Source organism: Pinus tabuliformis, chromosome 9, assembly GCF_031772625.1.
Source record: "Pinus tabuliformis cultivar Carrire ecotype Pingquan chromosome 9, CPIR1, whole genome shotgun sequence".
NCBI classification, from domain to species: Eukaryota; Viridiplantae; Streptophyta; class Pinopsida; order Pinales; family Pinaceae; genus Pinus; species Pinus tabuliformis.
The window spans coordinates 1,305,510,470-1,305,537,966 of NC_142307.1; the positions used below are offsets into that span (position 1 = coordinate 1,305,510,470).

The 27,497-nt window shown below is 40.9% G+C and overlaps 1 protein-coding gene across 3 annotated transcripts in view; it reads right to left on the reverse strand.

Moving 5' to 3' along the window:
• Positions 1–27,497, reverse strand: part of LOC149153342 (folate-sensitive fragile site protein) — a 320,620-nt gene that overhangs the window by 145,300 nt on the left and 147,823 nt on the right. For all 3 annotated transcript variants that reach the window (XM_089439784.1, XM_089439786.1, XM_089439785.1), the window contains exon 6: positions 25,298–25,343. In XM_089439784.1, the coding sequence (XP_089295910.1) occupies positions 25,298–25,343 (46 nt within the window). The remainder of the gene's footprint in view (positions 1–25,297; positions 25,344–27,497) is intronic.

Below are 27,497 nucleotides of genomic sequence, written 5' to 3' on the forward strand. Positions count from 1 at the left end.
CATGATGGTCAAGTTTCGGCCAAGTTTCAGAGTTTCGGGTATGGGTACGGCCCGAAACGTCGGGTCCTTTGAAGTTTCGTGCAACATAGCCTAATAGGGTTGTCCTTTAGCCACTCCAACCTAGGGAGGAAACACTACTGTGAGTTCAAGGCCCTAATTTTAGAAGGGAAGCCTTAATTGAAGTATTAATAGCCCTTTACATTCAAGCTTAGTTCACATAGATCCAAAAATGATTATTGCACCTAATGATTGGTTTCTTTAACTAGACTTTATGTTGTAATTGTTAGGTGGTTCAGCAGCCCATGAGCTGGGCACCTTACCCACAAGTACCCCGACCCAAAGAAGTATATTGGTACCCACATGTGAGGTGTTCAGAGTCTTGGGTCTTCAAGCAATAGCAACACATCACACCTACCCCTGGACACCTTCCACACCCAGGATGTTCTGCCACTTTGCACTACATTTGATGATTCTTCAAGATGATGCACCTAGACCAACATGCCCCCAGCTTAGCCTTAGTACTCTTTGAGAGATGACAGCTAATCCAAAGCCCAAATGAGGATGGTCTCACCTTCAAAGACTTGGGAGGGCTAGTAGCACCTAGAAAGTTGTCAACATTGGAGTAGAGATGGACATTTTGAGCAATTGGAGACCACCTTTAGTGCCCCAAACTGGATTTTCGAGTCCACAAAGGCATATTGATAGAGATTTGTGGGCCAACCCTCACATCATGATTTTTAGAGACTTCTACACCACTCATGGCACCCTAGAGCCTCAACACATGCCACACGGAGCGCATTTAATGGATGACCTCAACCTTTTGAAGCCTCATGACTCACATGTGTGGGATTTCACTTGAGTTTATGTCTAAGCTAGTTGAGTTGGCATGTAACCCAATGCATCATTATGATTTTACTTATTGATTAGGGGCTTTTAGGCTAATTAGGAACTCTTCCTCCTCATATAAATAGAGGAGAGGATCATTTTGTAAACCATCATCATCACTTTTGAATTTGGCCTCTCTTAGGAGAATTTCGGCCTCTAATCTCTTTTGCAAGATGTGATCTGTGGAGTATAATTGGTTATTGAAGCTCGTTATTGAATTTCAAGAATTTGTCCTGGGACCTGGATTGATAATGAAAAGTTCATGCATTTTCATCTTGTGAGTGTACATATTTTTGGATAATCTTTATGTTTATGTCTAATGTATGGAATAAATTGATAATCTAGGGTTTGTTATATTGCCCTAATTTATTGAATATCAATTATATGGACTCTAGGTCACATTATTGCATGCATTACTCATTATATGATATGTGAATGGCATTCCCCTTGGTGATCTTTATTATAGCTCTCCCAAGTGACTTTAGTCCCTCACAAAGGCAATAGTTAGGGTTTGTGCTAGGACATCAAATATCCTTACGCCTTTGCAATAATTGGCTAATCCATCACCTCCATAGATTCCATTAACCCAAGGGCTAGGCACTAGCCAAGTCTTATTGGTGATCAAACCACTTTTTATCCATAAATTTGCATTTTCTCTCTCTCTAATTCAGCCCTTAAGGTCATGTTAATCTAGGTTGTCATTGATGTCAATAGTTGATCATTGATATAGTAGTGACTGGATGGAAAATATTCTTGTATATGCCAGATGACGATGATGAAGATGTCAAAATTACTCTTGATGGAAGAAGTGCCAATCATGTACCTAATTAACTAGAAGCAATTCATGACCATTCTTGATGTACATAATTAGAATACTGCCATTGTATCCCTATGACATACAATAACTTACCTCCAACACGCATAATGAAAGAATACATGATGACATGTCCTACCTCCAATGATGTGAAGCCACAGTCCTTGATGTCTTTACCTCCGGTGATGAAAGATGACATGATGTTGCATTTGATTGATGACATATCTCTGCACTATCTTGAGGACATGGTGACATTAATGGTGACATGTTGACCCTATGAAGTAGAAGGAAAAGCAATGAAGAAATCCATTCATGAAGGAGAAGCCCATCTATGAAAGAATATTGATGTCCTCCATTTCTGCACTAATTAATGACCAGTCACATTAAAAAAATCTTTTTCTCCACCTTAGAGGTAGAATCTCATCATGAGACCTATACCATCCTAAAGAGCATAATTATAGCTTTCCAACGAGCTCTTACTTGTCCTGAAAATCCTAGTAGTTTGTGAGATATTGAATTTTTAAGACTAAGGAAAATTACACCTAACAGTGAGCCGACCTATGCAAAGTTATATCAAGTCGGCCTCAATTCCAAAGGATGTGTCCCTTCATTCCAGAGTCGAAATCACTATAAATAGAAAGCGTAGAGACTCATTTCAAGTATAATTTTCGATCAAGATTTCAGAGAAGATGTAGAGAAACAAGAAGAGTTCACAACTCGTGAACTAAGAAGGCCGAGGAGGAGAGTTTAGGTTAAATCTGTGATTGGGTTATCTTGAAGACCTCGGACCTGCAGAAGTGAAAACCTCAGAACCTTACCTGTGAACTTGGATTGGTGATCAATGTTGGAGACTCGTTGAAAGATTGTTGTGAAGGCCTCAGGCTCAGACCTGAGCATATCTATGACAAGAGAACAGTCGGACTAGATCAGAACCTCAAACCTAAGGGAAAGTCTACTATGGAGTGCTCAAATTAGTTGTAGAGGCTCGGACTGGTAGTGACACTTGTCTATAGCTCAGATTTGTGACAGGTCTGCTTGTGGAGCTTAAACATTGAAGGACGCTCATATAGTCATCCCTCCAGTTCAGAATAGTGTTGTGGAGAGGCTTGAAGGTGCTCGGACCTGTGGTTGTCCTGTGGTGGCTCGAAGGCTTAGTTTCAAGCTCGGACAGACCTATTGGAGGCTCATTGAAGCTCGGACCTATGGATAGTTATAGTGGAAGGCTCGAATTTGTGGACAGTGACATGTGAGGGCTCAGACAAGTGATTAGTCACCTTGGAGGCTCAGTTTTAGGGCTTGGTGCTATAACCTCACACAGTGATTTAGACTTCGGTTGGCATACATTACTTCGGTCATCAAGGTTTGGGTCTCTCTACTTGGAAGTATATTTTGGACCATCACTGTGGTGCAGAATAATAATTGGTGCAACAACCCACACTGTAGAAGCTTAGTTGTTTGACCATGGTGCCAAAATATTATTGTTGAAGTTTTGGTGCAGTAAGGACATTGGTGAAGCTGTGGTATAGAAGTCTTGGTGCAGTGTTGAAGTCTTAGTGCAAGAACATTGGCAGAATTGATGAAGAGGTGTGGTGTAGAATTGATGAAGAAGTGTGGTGAAGAATAGATGGTGCAGTATGGTGTATAAATCCTTGTGTAGAAGTATTGGAACAGTTTGAACAGTGGTCTGGTGCAATGTGGTGTAACGACATTTGTAAAGAAGAATTGTCACAATCTAGTGTTAAAGTCCTGGTGCAGCAGTGGTCCAGTAGTCTTGAGATAATTTGGGGTTGAAATATTGGTGCAGTGCAGAAATCATGGTGCAAATTTTGGTGCAGACCTTTGGAGGTAACTTGAAGTAACCTTTGGAAATTGGGACTAACCTTGGACCAGATTTGAAAAAGGTGCAGAACTATTATTAGAGCTCGTGCAGAACTTGGTGTAGTTCATTGAAGACACATTGAAGTGTTGTATTGAATATCATAACGCAGTGTTGATATCATGAAGAGGTAACTTGAAGAGATTGATTGGGTATTATGAAGAACAGTGGTGACACTTTCTGTATGACAAGGTTGTCATTGATGACGTGATGTGGAGACTAAGTGAAGGGATAACTGAAGATTGACAGGGCTCGGTGAAGAAGACTTTGGGAGCCGTGAAACCAAACATATCTTGACAAAGCGAAGCTATAGGATTGGTGTCCTTGGAGTTGGTGCTCCTAAACTCAAGGTTGGCGCCTTGGATAAGATAGAGTCGAAGCCCTAGAGGTCGGAGCCTCACTAAAGTCCATGTAGGTGCTTGGCACATCCCAGATTGGAACCGGGGTGTTTTCTTCTAGGGTTGGAGCCCTACCTATATTGTACTTGATTCATTGTAAATATTATATTAATAAAAGCATTTATTTCTATTGTTCATTTTGTGTTATAAATATAAGTGATCTAACTAGTAAAAGTAACAATTGAAAAGAAATATTGATTCACCTCCCCCTCAATATTTCCAAAAATTGGTATCAGTGTCAGTACCTTCACTCAAAGCCTAACAGCTTGAAGGTTGATCATTAGAACACAAATGGCAAAGCCAAGGAAAAAGGTCTCCAATCCTCCTAAAGATGTGTCTCCCTCAACCACCGAAATTGAAGTCAATCAATTTGTGAAGGCCCCATTGTTCAAAGGAAACTTTGATATATGGGAGGCAAGAATGAGGAATTTCTTAAAAACTCAAGGCATTGAAGTCTAGAAATTGGTGATTGTTGATAGCACGATGGATGGAGAATCCAAGGAACATAATACAAGAGCAATGAAAGCAATCTTGAATGGGCTACCTGATTCTATCAAGGCCAATTTTCAAAAATGTTCATCAGCAAAAGGCATATGGGATAAACTTCATGATCTTCACTCAAAAGGAGCATTGACAATGATCTCTAGTCAAGAAAATGATGGAAATTTAGAGCCCATCAAGGAAGCTAAAGATAAGAGTGATGACATCAAGGCTAAAGAAGACCTAGAAGATGAAGAGAATGAAAAATATTTTGAAGAAGATCTCTCACTAAACTTATGGCTTCCATTGAAGAGATTAACAATTTGAAAAAGGAAAATGAGGAACTTAAGAAGAAAGTGCAAGTTGGTGACCAGGACAAAACAAGGAAGGAAGTTGGCCTTGTCAAGCTTCAAGTACAAGAAAGAGATGAGGAGCTTGCCAAGATTAAGGAAGAATTTCATCAAAACAAGAGAAAGCATCATGAAGAAGTCATATCCATGACAAACCAATTGGATAAGGAAAAGAAACGGGAAGATACCTTGTCAAGCCACCTTGAACAAAGCCACAAAAGCTTGAACAAACTTGAAGCAAAGATTGGTCAAGGACGGCTACAGAGTCGGCCCAGGCCTGGAGGGCAGACCCAGCCCCTTAAAGGTACGAGTTTCACCCGTCTGCATGGATTCTGATCGCCCCACTCTTCCCGAAGGGAAAGGGCGATGGACCCTCATCCCGAGGTGGATCAATACAAGGAAGAGGTCTCCTCCCTTAGATCTCAACTACAAGAAGCAAGGAAACAAGCACAAGGAGCTGAGAAGGTGATGAAAGCTTTGACATTCATAGAAGGACAAGTTGATGAAGCAGAAAAGGAGAGAAACACCATGATATGCCAACTAGAAGAAAAGGATGATGACATCACCAAGTTAAAATCAGAAATCACTTCTCTTAAGGCCCAATCGTATGAAGTAACTAAGATGAAGGAAGAGATGGAGATCATTCTATCAAAGAAGGATGAAGAATGCAAGAAAATGAAGGAAGAAATTGTCTTTCTTAAAAAGGAAGTTGACTTGCTGAATAAGAACTATAAAAGTTCTCAAACCCTAGATGACATCCTAAGTCATCAAAGGTCTCCCCTCGATAAATCAGGTCTTGGCTATACAGGTGAATCCTCAAGCAAGAATGATGCAAACCCTAATGTTTCAAACAACAAGGATGTGAGGAAGCCTGGAAGAAATGTTGATGCTCGCAGTTCCAACAAAGGCAAGGAGAAGAGTCAAGACAACAATGGCAAAAATCCTATTCCAAGAAAAAATGCAGATGGTGTCAAGGATGCAAGAAACAATGATTATCATCAAAGGATCCCAAGGCAAAAGGACTTCAAAAGTACATCAAGGAAACCTTCTTCTCCCAGGTACCAAAGTATATTTCTTGGTTATTGCTATTCTTGTGCAAACTTTGAGCACATGGCAAAAGATTGTAGGGCATATCACAAAGACATTTAATGGTCCCCGTCAATCTTCGAGAAGCAACTTTGCAAAAAGTCATGAATTCTTATTCATGAACAACATAAAGTACTTCAAGTGTCATAACATTGGACATATGGCACGTAATTGTAACTTGACTTGGGCTCCTAACCAAGCTAGAACCGTGCCAGAGAAGAAAGATACACAAGTATGGAGAAGGAAGCAAATTGAATCCAGAAGTCTCTTGAACACTCCAGCCAACAACACATGTTGTTGACCTGATGAAGTCATCCTTGATATTTAAACTATTTGATGGTGAGGCACTACCAAAAGGAGACCATACAGTTAGGGGAAGTTTGTGATTCTTGAACATTCTTGCAAAATTTATCCGTGAAAGGGCCTTATGAAATCCTTGATGAGCTATATTGACAATCATTCTTTGATAGATCATCTCTCGGGAACACTCCATTGAAGAACATACTCCTTATTCATCCGATGGAATTTTAGCAAGTAATCTTTCCTGAGCTAGAAGAGGTTGTGCAGACAAGGGGAGTTGGTTCATCACATGAAGGAATGTAAGCACATCTATCATGGACCACATTGCCAGAAAGAAAGAGCACCATGACAAGAGAGGTACTCGGGCACCCTGTTTGCCATTGATGTCAAAGGGGGAGAGAATGTTGAAAGGGCAAGAATATTGCCATCAGTGACAAAGGGGGAGATTGTTAATCTAGGTTGTCATTGATGTCAATAGTTGATCACTGATATAGCAGTGACTGGATGGAAAATATTCTTGTAGATGCCAGATGATGATGATGAAGATGTCAAAATTACTCTTGATGGAAGAAGTGCCAATCCTGTACCTAATTAACTAGAAGCACTTGATGACCATTCTTGATGTACATAATTAGAAGACTACCATTGTATCCCTATGACATACACTATCTTACCTCCAACACTCGTAATGAAAGAATACATGATGACATGTCCTACCTCCAATGATGTGAAGCCACAATCCTTGATGTCTTTACCTTCGGTGATGAAAGATGACATGATGCTACATTTGATTGATGACATATCTCTACACTATCTTGACGACATGCTGACATGCTGACCCTATGAAGTAGAAGGAAAAGCAATGAAGAGATCCATTCATGAAGGAGAAGCCCATCTATGAAAGAATATTGATGCCCTCCATTTCTGCACTAATTAATGACCAGTCACATAAAAAAATCTTTTTCTCCACCTTAGAGGCAGAATCTCACCATGAGACCTACAACATCTTGAAGAGCATAATTTTAGCTTTCCAACAAGCTCTTACTTGTCCCAAAAATCCTAGTAGTTTGTGAGATATTAAATTTTTAAGACTAAGGAAAATTACACCTAACAGTGAGCCGACCTGTGCAAAGTTATATCAAGTCGGCCTCAATTCCAAAGGATGTGTCCCTTCATTCCAGAGTCGAAATCACTATAAATACAAAGCGTAGACACTCATTTCAAGTATAATTTTCGATCAAGATTTCAGAGAAGATGTTGAACAACAAGAAGAGTTCACAACTCGTGAACTAAGAAATTCGAGGAGGAGAGTTTAGGTTAAGTATGTGATTGGGTTATCTTGAAGACCTCGGACCTGCAGAAGTGAAAACCTCAGAACCTTACCTGTGAACTCGGATTGGTGATCAGTGTTGGAGACTCGTTGAAAGATTGTTGTGAAGGCCTCAGGTTCAGACCTGAGCATATCTATGACAAGAGAACAGTCGAACTAGATCAGAACCTCGAACATAAGGGACAGTCTACTATGGAGTGCTGAAATTAGTTGTAGAGGCTCGGACTGGCAGTGGCACTTGTCTATAGCTTGGATTTGTGATAGGTATGCTTGTGGAGTTTAAACATTGAAGAAGGACGCTCAAACATTCATCCCTCTAGTTCAAAATAGTGTTGTGGAGAGGCTTGAAGGTGCTCGGACCTATGATTGTCTTGCGGTGGCTCGAAGGCTTAATTTCAAGCTCGGACAGACCTATTGGAGGCTCATTGAAGCTCCGACCTATGGATAGTTATAGTGGAAGCCTCGGATTTGTGGACAGTGACATGTGAGGACTCAGACATGTGATTAGTCACCTTGGAGGCTCAGTTTTAGGGCTCGATGCTATAACCTCACACAGTGATTTAGACTTCGGTTGGCATACATCACTTCAATCATCAAGGTTTCGGTAGCTCTGCTTGGAAGTATATTTCGAACCATCACTATGGTGCAGAATAATAATTGGTGCAACAACCCACACTGTAGAAGCTCGGTTGTTTGACCATGGTGCCAAAATATTATTGTTGAAGTTTTGGTGCAGTAAGGACATTGGTGAAGCTCTTGTACAGAAGTCTTGGTGCAGTACTAAAATCTTGGTGCAGTGTTGATGTCTTAGTGAAGAACATTGGCAGAATTGATGAGTGTGGTGCAGAATAGATGGTGCAGTATGGTGTATAAATCCTTGTGTAGAAGTATTGGAACAGTTTGAACAGTGGTCTGGTGCAATGTGGTGCAAGGACATTTGTAAAGAAGAATTGTCACAATCTAGTGTTGAAGTCTTGGTGCAACAGTGGTTCAGTAATCTTGAGATAATCTGGTGTTGAAATATTGGTGCAATGCAGAAGTCATGGTGCAAATTTTGGCACAGACCTTTGGAGGTAACTTAAAGTAATCTTTGGGACTAACCTTGGACCAGATTTGAAGAAGGTGCAGAACTATTATTAGAGCTGGTGCAGAACTTGGTGCAGTTCATTGAAGACACATTGAAGTGTTGTATTGAAGATCATAATGCAGTGTTGATGTCATGATGAGGTAACTTGAAGAGATTGATTGGGTATTATGAAGAACAATGGTGACACTTTCTGTATGACAAGGTTGTCATTGATGATGTGACGTGGAGACTAAGTGAAGGGATAACTGAAGATTGACAGGGCTCGGTGAAGAAGACTTTGGGAGTCATGAAACCAAACATATCTTGACAAAGCAAAGCTATAGGATTGGTGTCCTTGGAGTTGGTGCTCCTAAACTCAAGGTTGGTGCCTTGGATAAGATAGGGTCGAAGCCCTAGAGGTCGAAGCCTCACTAAAGTCCAAGTAGGTGCTTGGCACATCCCAAGTTGGAGCCTGGGTGTTTTCTTCTAGGGTTGGAGCCCTACCTATATTGTACTTGATTCATTGTAAAGATTATATTAATAAAAAGCATTTATTTTTGTTGTTCATTTTGTATTCTAAATATAAGTGATCTAACTGGTAAAAGTAACAATTGAAAAGAAATATTGATTCACCCCCCCTCAGTATTTCGAACAATGAATATTTGTCATCTCGGCTAGTGCCATATTGACATCAATGACAACCTAGATAAACAATCTCCCCCTTTGTCATTGATGGCAATATTCTTGCCCTTTCAAAATTCTAGGTTTGTTCCATTGCCCTAATTTATTGAATATCAATTATATGAACTCTAGGTCTCATTATTGCATGCATTACTCATTATATGATATGTGAATGGCATTCCCCTTAGCGATCTTTATTATAGCTCTCCCAAGTGACTTTAGTCCCTCACAAAGGCAATAGTTAGGGTTTGTGCTAGGGCATCAAATATCCTTACTCCTTTGCAAGAATTGGCTAATGCATCACCTCCATAGACTCCATTAACCCAAGGACTAGGCACTGACCAAGTCTTGTTTGTGATCAAACCACTTTTTATCCATAAATTTGCATTTTCTCTCTCTAATTCGGCCCTTAAGGTCACATGGTCAACTAGGGCTTTAGTGTGAATGGCTAGGAAGGGAGATTTTTGGTCTTGGAAAGTCTAAACATCGAAGGATATAGTGATTGCCTCAAAATCACTCCCTTTGGTGGGCATTCATTCCAATTTAATTCATAATTTCTCTTTCCCTAGTTGTTTGCCTTAGGATAAAATCCTCGTTTGTTTTTAGCTTCAACTTGAGGGCTTTCTAAGGATTTCATGTACCATAGCCTTGTTGGAATACATTGTGAGAAACCCTTTCTTTGCACCTTGACCTTTGGTCATTCCAACCCCCAACCTATCAATCAAACACTAGGCCTTGTGTTGCCCTAATTTGTCCTCTTTCAAGGAAAGTGAATTGGCTTGTCTTGGAGCCTTGCGCCTAAATTTTGTCTTTCCCTTGGAGGCCTCTTTGTCACCACACAGCTTTAAGCTTAGAATACCTATTACATGACCTATATACATACCGAGACTCCTCGCATTAGTGAAAATCCATAAAGAGCAAGGGATTTTGGCTTTGTTGACAGTGGGCCATCACCCCACTGTTGTCACTTAGTCTAGTGATAGCCTTGTAGGGTACCCCTCTCCAAGGCCTACTAGATTTTGCGCCAAGTTTCATGTTGATTTTCTTCCATTTTGCATGCTATCGTATGTGAATTAGGGTTTCCATGTGTGCATATTAAAAATTGCAATATTTCCTTGAAATAGTTCATGGTATGTAAATGGTGTTTCCTTGAATCATGTTACCCACCATTTTATGGGTGATATCCCTACAAGAAATTTTTTCTCCAAGATGGTCCTCAGTCGGCAGCGAGCAGCCCTTTGTAGCCACCAACTAGCTCGTTGTGCCACTTCTCAGCCACCTGAGCCAGCTATGTGGTCCCTCACCCATCTGTCATAATCGTATGTTTGAAGTTGGGCCACCTAAACCTAAGGGTATGCCTTGTCATTTGGTAATTGAGTATTGTAGTTTGCTTATCATGGAGACTCTTGGCCATGAATTAATTGGGGGATTCAGCGGAAAGAGTGGGCTAGGTTTGTGCTCTTGTCCCTTAGACCTCTTTTGGATGTTACCCTTGTACCCTAGTCCCGCGAGATCTCCTTTGCTGACCTTTGGGCTCTTGGGATGGTCCTTCATGGGAAACCACAATTTTGGTTAAGTGGTCCCACTCCCTCATCCACATACATCACTCCCCCTGCGCTCATTATAACCCCATTCATCATTTCTCCCACCTAGGTCCATGCTCCTCTACTGGGTCCACATAGGGTTAGCCTTCCCTTCCCCTTGCCCACACCTTGGGTTGGGACTGAAACGATGTGCCAGAGGTTGATGCAGCTGAAAAGAAAAGTAAAAGAATAATTGGCCACATTCAACAAGAAAATGTACGACAAAATGCAAAAGATGGCCAAGACAAACACATTCAGCACGTGGGCAAAAGCCAAATGCATGAGCTCTACCCCATTCTCACGGCCATCACCATGGTTCCTATAGGCCCTAGATGAGCCTCTTTTATCATTCAACAACCCATGATTGTCCCAACCCCTGGTGGGCAATGAACCGCCCCACCTCAAAGGGGGTATCCACTGTTATACTTTATATATCATGCTCTTACTCCTTGAACCTCGAGCAGTTAACCAAAGAAAAAACATAAAAGGCAAAAGGCATATGAAGAAGGGTGGAAAAATCAAGGTCAAGGTAACTCATGTACCACAATTGCTCCCTCCTATACATTATATACCCAAGTGTGGGCCTCCCCTTTATTAGCTACCATTGTACCTTGGCATGTGACCCAGGATTCCCCCCACCATCCCTACTCTGTTCCATCACTTTATCACATGCCACCACCAATTGAGGGATGTACCTTGGGCATATCATCCCCTTTAAAAGTACAGACCACCTAATAGGGTACTTGGTTAACCCCCCCTTGGAGCTTGGAGACATTAGCACACACCAAAACCCACTATGGAAGGGCATGCCATTATGAAGTGCCCATATGTTATCCATGGTTTGTAAGCTCTTTAACTCGATTTATTTAAATGACTTGTTGTACTCGAAGGCGAGGGGACGCATTGGATCTTATGCAGATTACAGAAGGTCTCCATTGTGGGTTTGGTCTCCCTCTACGGGGTCCTAACTCTCTAGAGGGCTACATTGGCACATGTAGGGTATGTGTAGAGAGCCATCAGCCTCGACAGCAGTAGACAGCATTCCATGGATCCCTAGAGTTGTTCAGAGATTGCTCGAGTTTCATCTATTAGACGAGGAAGATGCATTTGGTTCACCATGCCCAGTCGGCCCCACAGTTGTATCATGCACTTGGTAGATGACCCAAGACCTATATGATGATGTGACATCACTTATACCATCATTCAATCCTTTGCAGATGGTTTACAGGCATCTTCGATCTATTTGGAGACCCATGAGAACACTTGTGTCCCTCCCCACACCCATTGGGAGCACCACAGGTTTATTATTTTGAAAACAAGGCGCCAACCACTTGTCCACTACTTTGGGAGTCCTATTTCTTATTATGGCACCTATGGACTTCATCGGGCCTCTTAGAAGGCCCAACGACATGTATTATTGATCATTTGACCTCTTGAGAGGCTTACTCTTTTGTTTATGAGCTAGTTTAGTGGGCTTGTCACCAAAAGCTAGTTATTTTACACATTATTTTATTTTAGGTGCTAATGTAGGCCTAATTAACTGAATCGAACTTATTAGAAGTGTATAAATACAAGTGATGTGAATTCATTTTAGCATCATCACTTGGATTGGACTTGTATCTCTCTTGAGAATTTCGCTATCCTTCTTGGAGGATGAATTTTGGAGCATGGAATGAATTTTGATGTTTGGATTATTTTCTCTTGTCTTGGAGCTTCTTGATTGGCAAATTCTTGATGGTTGGATATACTCTTAATACATATAAGTACAATTTAACGCTATTTTCTTTTCTATTCTTGTCATATTGTTATTGGGAATTTGCTATACTAGGGTTAATTTATTGCATCCATTCATGCGAAGTTGTGGAAATTCGGTCTCTAGATAGTGATGCTTCATGTATGGGCCATGTATTAGGAATGAATGTTCCTAGAGATGATTCTTCATTAAAATTCATCTTGATAAGCCATCAATTTTGCAAAACGAAGTATAAAGTTCTTGAAGTTGCTTTCGTTGCTGCCCTAATGCCATGCAAAGTTGTCCTTGAGGCCTCCTTAACGTAGAAAATTCAATGTCCATAGTCATAATTACTCTTGACTCCAAATCTCCCTAAAGGATTAGGCACTAGTCAACCATAAGGTGATCACCTTAAACCTATTTTCCTTCTCCCCTCTCCTCTTCTTTAGGTCTAGTCCTCTAGGTCTCTTAGGGCATCATTTATCTTGCAAACAACCCATTGAAAAAATTCAATCTCTTGGCATCCTCTATGTTGGGGGTTTCTCCTAGGCAACCTCCAATTTTGAGGCAATTCCAACAATGGGATTGCAAGATACCTCAAGCCCTAGCCTCAACATCAATCTTGCCCTTGGTTTCCTTAGGCAAAAGACCTCATTGGAATCCTCACAATGTCTTGCACTAAGATTCTTCCTTTGGTCCCTTTCTCCGTCCGGAATAGGTCAAGCATATCCTTGGTTGCTAAACCCTATCCCTTGACCTAACCATGAGTCCACTTGGTCCCATGTAGTCCCATACACTATTAAGGATAATCCTTCAAGGATCACTTGGAATCTAAGCTTTCACAAGAATTTTAAGGCCTAGGGACCTCCATTATAAGATACATACCCTAAACCTAAACCTTGAAATTCACTTTAAGCCCTTCCTTGAGAGCCTACAACCTTGCCTTCCAAAGCAAGCAAGCCACATATTTGAGCCTCTCTTGTGAATAGGCTTCCAGGATCACCCCTCACCCTATCATTGGTCCATCCATTTCGTGATCCTTGTCATAACAGGTCTCCTCCCATCATTGACCGTCAGTAAAAAGTAGGGAGCCTTAGCCGAGGTGACAGTGGGCTATTGCTCCATTGTTGCCCTTAAGTGGTAGTCCTTTGAGGATCCCCTGCTAGTTTGGGCGGTAACATTTCTGGCGTCGTTGTCGGAGAGGAAGTTGGTCTGCCTCCCTAGTGAATCATTGAGGAATTGATTCATTAATGACATCTTGTAATATTCCTCTGGCGACTCCACAAACATCCTCCTTAGAATGGAAGACCTCGAAACCATAACCTATCATCGTAGAAAGGATGAAGGACCTCACACTCCATTCTTTGATAAAAGGATTAACAGATTGAAACAAAAGCACAAGTTCTTCATTCCTCTCAACCTTTCAAATATGATTGGGGCCCTATTTAGTTCTTTACCTAAAGATCCTAATAGGCCTAAGTTCACTGGAGAGGAAGATCCCCAAGAGCATCTTTTAAAGTTCGAGTACCAAACATGTGATGCATCTTACAATGAATGTAGCCGTATGATTGCCTTTGCCACAACCTTAATAGGAAAAGCCCGGGTATGGTACCTATCCCTTCCCCTATCCTCCATCTCTTCATGGGAAGGATTTGTTGAAACATTCGAAAAAGGGTGGTACCATAAAAAAGATGTAGTCCAACTATACAAGGGTCTCCTATCCACTGAGAAGGGTAATAATGAATCCGTTGCCGAATTCAACCATAGGTTTAACATGATTATTCGTTCTATTCCCCAAGTATTAGCTCCTCCACAAGAGGTGGCCTTAGCTGCTTACTTCAACGCTTTCACAGGGAAATTGGCCTTTGATGCTAGGAACAAGAAACCCACTAGTCTATTCCAAGCTCAAAAAATCGTGTTTGATCTGGATCAAGCCATGAGGCAAACTTCCATCAACATGTTACAAGTTGAAGAAGACGACTCGTATGATGACGAAGATGCTTACCATAACAAAGAGGACACATTACCCAAAGATAAAGGAAGAAAAATGTTGAAGTTTCTAAGTCTACCAGTTAGAAACCCTCCATGCACTTTACTGATTTATTCCTACCTACTTGTTCCGTTACTTAACAAGTTATTTACAATGTAAATACTGAAAATAAACACTAGTGCATGCTCAACATATTACAAATCATCAACTAAAGGAAACAAAAACAATCACACCAAATGACACTGTTATTTTTGGACCAATGTCCCCAGAAAAACCCAATGTGGGAAAACCGGTGCAACTATCTGAGGGTTTTCTTATTAAGCAATTTCAGAGTACAATCTGGGTACCAAATCTGGCTTACCCAACAAAGAATTTCCTTGGCAGTAGTACCTCTCAGTCTGAGACAAATGTCTCGGCTGAAACCCTGAATAAACCTTCCGGCAGCTCCTCAGCTCCAATCTGCCCCAAAAACCCCAGCGTCTGGCTTTCTGGACTGCATCAACCTCTCTCTACCCAACGCTAGCCCTACATCACCCTCAATGGGCCTGCGTCAGCATTCTGGCCCTCTGCGTCAGCAACGCTAGCCTCTCTGAAGCACTGCACAGTTCCCAGCTGCCTCTGCGTGGCCCTACGTGAGCCCTGGCTGCTACTTCGTCACTCTCTCTCGCTCCTGCGCCGCTCTCTCGGCATTATCTCTGCCTCTCTGTCTCTCTGTACTCAATGCCCCTCAACTGCAACTCCAATCACTGATTCTATCTCTCTTAGCAAATCCCGCTCTAAAGAATTGAATCATTGATCATCTGGTGTGCTCTCCAAGTGACCCTCAAGCCTCCTCTTATACTTTTCTCGTTGACATATCAACAGCCAAGATTAAGTCCCTAATCAACAACTAAGAGTAGATCATGATTGATCCATGTCTTTTGGACCATTCTAACACAGTTTTATATTAATCCACATTAATATTTTAATTTCCCTAAGTTTAGACATAGGGACTCCATTAAAAATATTAATTATTTTAAGATCTCCTAAACTGTTTAGAATCTGCCAAAACCCTTTCTAGGTATTGGAGATCTCATGTGCGCCAACCTCTCCACCAAATTTCGTGGCTAGAGCACATCCGATGCTACCACAAATCAACACCCCCTCTTAGCGAGGACTGTGCTCTAGTAATACTCCTCACTGAGTATTACTCTGATCATCTGGCATCGGTCCCTGTGTTGATGCTAGCCCTGCTGCCCACCATCCTCTACACTGCTGTATCCTGTACTATTGCCCATGGTTCTACCACTGCCACTGCTGCATCTGTACGACAACTCCCTCTGCATCTATGTTGTTGCTGGTCCTTTCTCCCAACACTACATCCGCACTGCAACTCCTCTCATCATGTTGCATCGTGCTGCCCACTACTGCACTACAACTCAGTTACTGAGAAGTAAGTAATTGATCTCCCAACTCTGACCTCTTTGTTGGGCTAGAGACCATCCTGGTGCCAAAGCTGCCTCTGCCGCTAACAAGTGCTCCCTCTCTGACCTTTGCGCTGCTACAACAACTCCCTGCATCTCGCATCGTTGCACACCTCTCTGTGCCATCCTGCACTGGTGCAACACTCCTGTGCCTCTCGCATTGTTGCAACCTGCTAGCCTTGCGTTGTCTCGAGACTCCTGCACTAGTGCAACACTCCCGTGTCTCTCGCACTGTTGCAACCTGCTAGCCTCGCGCTATCTCGGGACTCCTGCACTGTAGCTCTCTTTGCCGCTCCATCCGCATCCGTCTCTACCCACATCAGCCAGTCCTGCTACTCCTCTTCGGGGCTCCCGTAGCAAGGTCTAATCCAAGAGGCTGGGTACCTCGAGGATCCTGCCCCTCATCGCCTATAGTCCGCCTGACTATAGCTCGATGTCTCCCCACTTCCGCTCAAGTGGTGTGTGCACTCATGGCACAGTCATCGTCTGTCAACACTTCCTTCTCTGCCCTTGCTGGCGTTGCCTTAGTCTCAGAAGACTCTCCCTTACTCTTCTTCCTTGGACACTGGGTCGCATAATGACCCAACTCCCCACAGTGGAAGCACTTGATCTTGGAGAGATCCTTCTTCCGCTTTTCTTGCTTTCCCTCAGATGCTAGGGCAACATCCTCCTCCTCCTGCTTGACTCTGATCCCCTTGCCGCTGCTTCCCACCTTTGACTGTCGTCTGATCTCTTCTTGGCGAAGAGCCGCCCACATCTCATCCCAAGGTGGAAGTGTCCCTTTGCCCAGTATACTCTGGACAAATACCTCCCAGTCTTCTAGACAGCATTCAGCGCTGTCCTCACCATCAATTCCTAATCCAACTTTGCTTCTATAGCAGTCCACTGATCTCGAATCTCATTCAGTCCTCCGAGGAAGGTGTCAATCGATTCTCCCTTCTTCCCCTGATATGACCTCAACTGATTTTATAGTAACATTCTTCTCTGCACAAAATTATGCTAGTACAATTTCTTTAGGGCCTCCCACATCTCATTTGTCGTTTCCTTCTCGACAATGTGTGGTACTACATGGTCCTTGACCTCGTCAAGGATGATGCTCTTGGCCCTCACCATTGCATCCTTGTACTTGTCATTCTCAGCTGGGTCAACTGGGATAGCTATCGTCTTCAAGGCGAAGTGCTTAACACGATTTCTGTCAAGTACGGATAAGATTTTGGCCTTCCAGACTACGAATTTTTATGCTCCATCCAACCTGTCCTGGTCTCTTACTCCGTGTAGTGCCATGATGCTCTTCTACTTCCCTCCTGGAAGTTCTCAATGTGACTCCCTCTGAGTCTTGATTTCCCTCCTGAAAATCCTTCTGTTGATGTCGAGATGCCCCCTACTCTGATCGTCTGTGCAACCACACCACTAATCCAGATTTCCCGGCTAGAAACCCTTGGTAGCAACTCCCTCCTCTTGACCTTGCCCTGTTAGGTACTGTTCTAACTACAGTACCTCACCAACTCCACTCTGCAATGTTCCCACAGCCTTCTAAACCCTAGCAACCTCCCTTAGCCTCTGTGCTGCCTCTTCCTGACTCACCCTTGATGACGCAGACACTGCATCACCCTTCCCTTGTTGTTGCTTTGCTCGAAACACCTTCTGTCACTCAAGACAACTGTTTTCTACTGCTATTGCTTCGCTTGGCTGATATCCTCAGTTCTCCTGTGATCTGCAACCACCCTCTGATACCATGTTGAAGTTTCTAAGTCTACCAATTAGAAACCCTCCATGCACTTCATTGGTTTATTCCTACCTACTTGTTCCTTTACTTAACAAGTTATTTACAATGTAAATACTGAAAATAAACACTAGTGCATGCTCAACATATTACAGATCATCAACTAAAGGAAACATAAACAATCACACCAAATGACACCGATATTTTTGGACCAATGTCCCATGAAAAACCCAATGCGGGAAAATCGGTGCAGCTATCTAAGGGTTTTCTTATTAAGCAATTTCAGAGTACAATCTGGATGCCAAATCCGGCTTACCCAACAGAGAATTTTCTTGGCAGTAGAACCTCTCAGGCTGAGACAAATGTCCCAGCTGAAACCCCAAATAAACCTTCTGGTAGCTCCTCAGCTCCAATCTGCCCAGAAACCCCAGCGTCTGCCTTTCTGGACTGCTTCAGCCTCTCTCTGCCCAACGCTGGCCCTACGTCACCCTGAATGGGCCTGTGTCAGTCTCATGAAGCCCTGCGTCAGCCTTCTGGCCCTCTACGTCAGCAACGCTGGCCTCTCTGAAGCACTGCACAGCTCCCGGCTGCCTCTATGTGGCCCTGCATGTGCCTTGGCTGCTACTACGTCACTCTCTCTAGCTCCTACGCTGCTCTCTCGACACTATATATATTAAGCAAATAAGACCAGTCTTTCAATTAATTCTTTCACATCCTGAAGATGAACCACCGTTGCTGGTTCGAAACGACGATCTAAAAAGAAATTGAATGCGATGGATCTGGAAGAAAAACACAAACATGAGACTCGCAGAAACCTCAAAGACAAAAAACTATCTCTGCCTCTCTATCTCTCTGTACTCAATGCCCCTCAGCTACAACTCCGATCACTGATTCTATCTCTCTTAGCAAACCCCGCTCTAGAGAATAGAATGACTGATCATCTGGTGTGCTCTCCAAGTGACCCTCAAGCCTCCTCTTATACTTTTCTCGTTGACATATCAACAGCCGAGATTAAGTCCCTAATCGACGGCTAAGATTAGATCTGGCTTGATCCATGTCTTTTGGACCATTCTAACATAGTTTTATATTAATCCACATTAATATTTTAATTTCCCTAAGTTTAGACTTAGGGACTACATTAAAAATATCAATTATTTTAATATCTCCTAAACTATTTAGAATCTGCCCAAACCCTTTCTAGGTATTGGAGATCTCATGTGCCCCAACCTCTCCACCAAATTTCGTGGCTAGAGCACATCCGATGCTACCACAAATCAACAAAAATAGAAAGGCCACAAAAAGGAACCCCCTGATCTTGCCATAAGAATCCCTCTAAGGTTAGCTTTGAATATGAGTGATCCCTTTTACATTGCTTTTGGAATAAACGGTCACAACTTAAGAAATTGTATTCTAAATTCTAGTAGCCCCATTAACATCATGTCCTCAAGCATTACGAGGAAGCTTGGACTTAAGCTCTCAAAGGAATGTTCCACTAAGATGATCCTAAACTATGATGAGCTTAAAGTATGTGGAGTAGTGGAAGGAGTAAGGGCCTTTTTTCATACATATCCAGAAAAAGAATTCTCCATCAACATAGTCATAGTCAAAATGAGCCCTGCATGGGGGATGATTGTGTCTAAGCAATTGATTGAAAATCTAAACTTGTCCATTAGTGAAGATAGCTCCATTATATACCTCCCTTGGAAGGAGAACTCCTATGTATCTATTCCTAGACATGTATTTTTTGCCCCTATGATCGCATCCTCCCAAGAGATGGACAATGATTTAGAGGAAGAAAACGATAAAATTGGGTAATAGAGAATTTTCAATAACGAACACACCAACACTTTGCCCCCTCCTGGACTGTGGGTAATGTATATCGAAGGAGCACACTCTAAATCTAGGGCAGGGGCAGGGATTGTAATTATCTCCCCATCCGAAGAATATTTACTATTTTCCCTGAGACTCCAATTCGCTTAGATCGATGCCTGAATGGCATGACCAATGCCCTAGCTATAGTCGGATCTACTTCCTCAATCATTCGTAATGATGTTTCAAGAAGAGGAAAGTGTATAATCGACACAATCATTAGACCCTCTGTGTTGAAGTGTAACTAGGTTCGGTCTTCATAAATGTACTTTTGATATTAGTACTTATTCAAGAAAAGAAATATTTTTTTTATAATATATGAGAATGAGTTTCTTGCTCATTGAAGTAGGTCTAGCACATGTCAAAGTGCTATAGGTGAGTCAAATAGTCAAGTGAAAATATTGAAGGCCTTAAGGCTTAAGGGCATGTTACAACATGTATAAACATATATTAAAGTCAAAGGGAAAACCTCCAAGCAAAGCGAAGTCCACTCCTATGGCACCATCAAGAAGCTCCTTCAAGCATGCTACACCACCATGGAAACTATCTGAAGTCTACTCAACAAAACAGCCTCCAAGCAGCCCTCAAAGTCAGCCTACAAGCAGTGAATCAAGTCGGCCTACATGGAGGGACAGTGCCCTATTTATAGATGGTGTCCACTCCAAATACAACGCACTACACAAGCTCTGAAATCCGCAAGGGAAAGAAGACAAGGAGGAATGAAAGAAGCCGAGGTAAAGGGTATACAAGGTGCAGCGAAGAAAGGAGGGAGAGCGAAGGTAAAGGACTGTTTCTAGGGCTAGAAACAGTCACACGTGCGAGGAAGAGGAGGAGAAATTTGCGGGTAGGACAGCAAGGACAAACAGTTCATAGTTTTGTGTTGTTGGTGTTTGATACTAGAATCACAAGGTCTCTCAAGACAAGCGAAGGAGCCCCTCTCTCTAGCAAAGGAAGAAAGACCCTAATACACTAAGGGTACTCTCCACACGTGCGAGAAACTAGGGCAGCAGAATAGCAGAACAGTCATACACTCAAGAAGGATCTCGGTTGGTCAAAGATATACTTGAGCAAGGGATAGAAGAGTAACACTTCATCTAGAAGACTCATTCAAGGAAGGTCTAACTCTAGACAAGAATCATAGCAAGAAGAAGAAGTGTCGGAAGGAGGACGAAGTGTCGGAGAACAAAGTGCCAGAAGAAGTACCAGGGAATAAGGTGCAGAAAGAAGGAAGGACTTGACTTTTGCTTGGAGGATACTCTTGTTAGGGGTTTAGGGTTTGGCATTGATCAATAGAAGCTTCAATAAGAGAAATTCACTAAAGGGTTTTCCTCTCAAGAGAAGAGAGGTTTTGGCCCTAGTAGAGAGCTAACATCTTGTGTTCTTGTTCTTATGTTTTGGTAACAGTTTGATGAAGTACACACACATGCATTACTAATAAGAAGAAAAAGATTAAGCTAACTAGAAAAAGTAAAAATACTCCACAAATCGTTATCAAGTAACGAAGAATCACACTACACTACTTTGCCCTAGATTCTTGAACATGGAATCAAAGCTAAGGTGACACATCAAGGAAAGGGCAACTCAAGAACACTAATCAAGAAGAAGCATCTACAAAGTTGAAGCATCAAGCCTAGAAGTCTTAATCACTTCCAGGACAAGAAGGGTATACAATCCATCATTCATCAAGGAGGTCTACAAAGCTAGAAGAAGAGCCTTACATAAAGGCACCTACAAAGAAGAGCAGATTGAAGCAAGACCTACATCAAGCTACAAGTCATCAAGCAAATCTATCATCAAGCAAGCCCACTTGGAGAAGGCAACTTGAAGAACATCAAGCTCCAAGGAAGACAAGCCATCAAACCTTCAAGGAGGAAGCAAATCCATTACATCTCAAAATCTATCAAGTAAGTACATGTCCCCTTTTGAATATACATCAATGTCTTTTTGCAAGGAAAGCAATAAATTGGTAGGCACCAATAACTTTCTTGCATGGAAGAAGAGGACTGATCTACTTCTCAAGGAGAATGAACTCCTAGAACATGTCAAAGGAAATATCACTATCCCTACTAAGGAACAGACTTAAGCCTTAGCCAAGTACAATAAGGATGAGACAAGAGCTCAAAGGATTCTGATAGAAGCAATCAAAGACTCTCGCATTCCCTATGTCTCCAAATTTGAGACATCGAAAGAAATTTTTGATAAGCTAGTAGAGCTATTCTCGATATCCACAACCGAAGAAGTAATATCTCTGAGGAATGAATTGTACAAGATGAAGATAACAAATGAAGGCATAGCTCCCTACTTCATGAAAATCTTTCAAATGAGAGATCAACTTCAAGAGCTTGGGGAAGTCATGTCTGACAGAGAAATGACAACTGTAGTACTCAATGCTCTACGTGAGGAGTGGGGAAACTTCACATCAATCATATATGCCAAGAAAACTTGGCTCCCCTAAGAGAAGAAGCAACCAATTTCAGTGAAATGTGGTCTCTATGCAGAACAGAGAAAACCATACTTAAGGCAAAAGAAGATGTGGGATCAAAGGAGCAAGCATTTGCTACCATGGCCAAGAGAAAGGGTAAATTTGGCAAGTTTGATCCACGAAGAACAAACAACAAAGACATGTCCAAAATCCAATGTTTTGGATGCCAAGAATATGGACACTACAAAAGGAATTGTCCTAAGCTTAAGAAGGACAACAACAACAAAAGGAAGAGGGAAGAAGCTCACATAACTCAAGAGGTGAAAGAAGCAAAAGAAGGAAGATCCTCCGGATCTCTACTATGACTAGGTCAAACTCTTTACTTCTAGACTTCTTTCAAAGTTTTGAGTAAGATAGGAGCATGTAGGAATAGATTAAAATTGCATGGCTAGAAACATCCTCTAGAATCTAGAAGCATGATGTGCATAGAATTATAGATACTCATGAAGACGTAGCATTTATGATCAAAAATGCATAAGTAGAAATATCTTCTAGAATATAGGAGCATGGCAGATATAGCTCAAGATATTCATGTAGAAAAAACATACCTAGTATAGGACCTCATACACGATGAAAGGAAAATTGATCATGATTAAGAATCTTAGAAGACCTCCATCATCAAAGGAAAAGGAACATTTGCAAGGCAAGGGTCTTTAAGATCCTTTAATGGAATCTTCAAAGAAAGGTTCATGGACTAAAACAGATGTCTCATTAGGAATCCCATTCACGGGATTCAAGAAAAGGATGATATGCAGGCAAGCTAAGATGAAGCAAGAAGGGCCACACCAAGGTCAATCAAATGAAGCCAGGATGATCAAAGAAGAATCAAGATGAGGTATGTATGCATCAAAGTTTAGTCATGTTATCATTTGTATATTTTTGAGTCATGGGAATAGTTCTATAACATGATCAAGTATGAAAGAATCTCTTTCACCAAGGACATGCTCGAAGGCATGTACTACAATGCAATGAAGGTCAACAAAAGAATATGCTCACAGGAGGAGCATAAGATTGTTGACTAAGAAGCAAGAACAAATGCTGACAAGTCTAGGAGCATCAACGAAGGAATGCTCTCACAGGAAGCATTAGATGGTTGACTTGTCTATCTGATAAGAAGCAAATGAAGAAAGAGATCAAACATATGGAAGAACACCATGATCACCGAGAATCACTGTCTGACAAGATACTTTGAAGATATCTCCCGAAAATATATCGGGAGACATCCAAACATCCCCGATAAATCGAGGACGTTTGGATGTCCCCAAAAACTCTCCATTTTTTCGAGGGACGAACCGGGGATGGCCTTGAAGTCCTCGATGGCGTCCTCGACAAATTTGGGACGTTTCTGACGAGTTCCAAAGTACCCGAACCACCAGAACAAAGGAAACATCATGTATTTTGGTGGGGCCAAGTCCCCGTGCATCATAGTTTAATTCTTTTACACATTTTATCCATGATTTCATCATTAAGCAAATACACATAAGACATCAAAATTATAACATTTATGACATTAGGATCATGAAGAGACAGCCAAAAAAAAGAACACAAGAGTTTACTCTGGGAAAACCCACATGGGGGAAAAACCCAGCAACCTTTTCAATAGAGAAATTCCTCGGTTCAACAGTACGTCTTTAATTTTTGAGTTTCAACAGAGATACAACCTTTTTGAGTTTTTTAATTTTTTAAATTACATTTCATTTCTTACGTCTTGTTTTTAATTTTTTAAATAACAATACACAGTATATCAGGGGACGTCCAAACGTCCCCAATTTATCGAGGGACGTTTTGGACATCCCCAAAAAGTCCCCTTTTTTTGAGGGACGGCCCAAGGATGGCCTTGAAGTCGCCAAGTCCCCAATGGCGTCCCCGGCAAATTTGGGACTTTTCCGACGAGTTCCAAAGTACCCGGATCGCCGAAACAAAGGAAACGTCATGAATTTTGGTGGGGACGAGTCCCCGTGCAACATAATTTAATTCTTTTACACATTTTATCCATAATTTCATCATTAAGTAAATACAAAGAATACATCAACATTATAACATTTATGACATTAACATCATGAAGAGACAACCAAAACAAAGAACACAAGAGTTTACCCTAGGAAAACCCACATGTGGGAAAAACCCAGCAACCTTTTCAATAGAAAAAATCTTCAGTTCAATAGAGATACATCTTAGTCAAACACTAGGTCAAACCTGGTCCATCCTCCTAGTCAAGTCAATCAGCTGGCCCAAGAAATTTTTCTCTGGTCTACTCAGCTAGGATAGAATTTCATCCTCCTCCTTCATCTATAGAATCCGATCCTACAACTCAGAAGCTTGCCCTTTCTGTCTCAGAAATTTGCTTTTCCACAGATATTAGATAAAGTATCATCTCATAAGTTCGGTCTGCTCTTGAGCTAGAAACTTATCCTTGAACTTCGTCCTTCTTCTTTGTCTTCTTTGAATGGTTCAACAGAAGATGAGAAGTCTTGATGATCAGATCCAAATTGCCTCTTGGACAGGAGGTCAAGTCACTTAAATTGGCATCTTATAGGTTGAATGGGTGCCTTCCTTTAACTGGGCCGACTTGACCAGGAGGAGGCCAACTTCATCTTTTTGGAGCCTTAATATTCAACTTTTACAAATTCCCAAGAGGGTTATCAAGAAAGCAATAGAACTTCCCCAAAAGACCCATCTTTGTTAAATACGTTCATCAATCAGGTCAATGAAGAGCAGTAAGACACATTTTCCATGTTGGCCAACAAGCATTTATCAATTTCAAATAGTGAAGAGGTTCATAGCCCCGAAGATGACAACTTTCAATTTATATGACACAGAATACTGTTGAAACATAGTCCCTATAACAGTAGTTCTACGACAATAAGTTATGAGTAGATAGTAAGAGTTAATTTCAGCCTGAATACTTAGTTTTTAAGCAGGGACCCATTTCACAATCATGTTTCTAATCAATAAAGCTTTTCCTCCTTTCATCATTGAAGGTAATAATTGTATCTTAGTTAATGAATGTTTTCATTCTGCAATGATTAAGTAGACATGAAAAAAAAAATTGATTATCAAGAAGTGGCACCATATTTTACTAAGATAACTTCCCTCACTGCCTGTATTTGATTCAAGTAAATTTTCAATCTGAACAAACTATCAATCCAGGAAATTAGGGAAATCATCCATCTCAGAAAGGTCCACTACCTTTTCCAAGGATTACTTCCTTCTCTACTCTCCATCTCAGTCCAATCTGCCCAAAACAAGTGTTTAACTAATAGTTAGTCCAAATAAAATCAGCATATGCTTGAAATTCAGAAATATCTGCCACCTACAATTATGAAATCATTACCATTCAACTTCATTCCTTGTTAATTTCATTGACTATTATGAATTTGCATGACTAATGACACTGACAAAATTTTCAAACACACTGAGACTTGTGACAGTGAAACTGAAACTAATTTTTTGTATGACTAAGTCCAGAAAAACAGTACAAGCTTCAGTTAAATTGAGTTACTTTGAACAGAACTCCAAAATCTTAACTATTATCCACCATATCAGAATCTGAAAATACTTATTAATCAGCCATAAATTTAACCAAAAAAAACACTAAAATCCATTTTGTAAATGATATGCAAATGGAACATTCTAACCTAGAAAAATATGCTTTTAGCTTTAGTACTTCTGGACTAGACTTGAACCATGAAAACAATAAAATCGACCAATATTGCCTACCCTTCTATTGTCTACACAGTATTCACATTCCTGTTTCCAATAAAATAGAATAAATCACACTATGAATATCAATGCCTGTCCCGTGTCTAAGAGCCTTGCAACCAATGTTGCATTCCGGAACATGGGAGCATTGGGAGCATGGATACAAGTATCCATATCTAGAATAGCCAGAGCTTTTGCCCAGATTTACAAGAACTGGCGAGTTGGAAGTGGCGATAAGATAAATTAAAGAAATATTTGAAGGTGAAAAAAGTTTATATACTATAAAAATGAAAAATCCATAATATAACCCATTAGGTTATATAATTTATATCTATATTTTAATAACATATAACAAAATGGCGTTGTCTACCGAGGCTACAATTTCACCCAAACGGGGAATTTCCAGTCAGAAGCCGGCAAACAAAAAAAAATCAAGAAATGCGATTGTTCTTGTGTTCAAATCATTTTTTTATGGCAAAAATGGATTCAGCACCATGAAGAACCCCTCTGACACCCAAAATCCTGAATCTTGACAGCTGTAACCCAGATTTTCACAAATTCTGGAATTTCTATTATTATCCAGGCAAAATTGTGGCCTGTTTAGACTACAAATAACAAAATATTTTAAAATTGAACTATAAATACAACATAAATATCTAAAATATAAAGTGCAAAATATATTAAAATTGAACCATAAATCAATATATAATGATATATAATGTTTGCAAATATAAAAAGTTACATATACATTACTAATATAAAAAAGTTACCTCTTGTATATATAAACGTAGAAAATTTAAAGAAAAAGTAAAAACATATAACTTTATAAGTTAATCAAGTTTAAAAATTAAAAATATTATGACAAAAACTTATGCTAAAGTTTAAAATCTAAAGAATGAAAATTATATAAAATATAAAAACATATATAATCTTGAAGTTGATAATATTTAAAACTTTAAAAATGGCATTAAAGATTTGCACTATGGACCTGCTACCCACCAAAATGGGAAACCCCATAGAAGAAAACCTTTCTCCTACATTGGACAGCCAATCAGACAACAAGCCGGCCAGCCAGCAGCCCTTCACATTCACTTCTTGATGATGATATGTCACATGCCTCCACCATCTGCATCAGCCACATACCTCTCACCATCCAACATTTCCTCTTGGATGAAGATGGGCTTCTATTCAAAAGGTACTTTAATCACTTTGCAATCAGGTGTTTGTACTTGTTTGTTTTGGGCATATAGTATGGATAAAGGGGTGATCCAGAAGACTGACCCATCTTAACTGTAAATTTGTTCTATCACCTTACCAAGGGGGTTAATTTTTAGCCCTAGTTTAGTGGGACCTCCCTTAAGGCCTTAGGGTTATAGGAGGGTCACTATTTGGAAAACCCGGATTGAGATAGCGTGTTCATCCTCCCCTGCATCCTACTTGACACTTTGCATGCCACATTACAAGCCTCTTATACCACCTCCATTCTTCAAGTCTAACCTGTCATTCGTTCATTGGGATTTCAGCACCCGCATGTCCACACTAGAGCCGGGAAACATTGCCCCCAAAGGTTGATGCAGCTAAAAGAATGGAAAAGCATAATAAGGCCACTATGACAAAAAAAGAAGAAAATCAAAATGCAAAAGATGGCCAGGAAATAAGATAGCATGTGGGCAAAAGCCTAGCATGA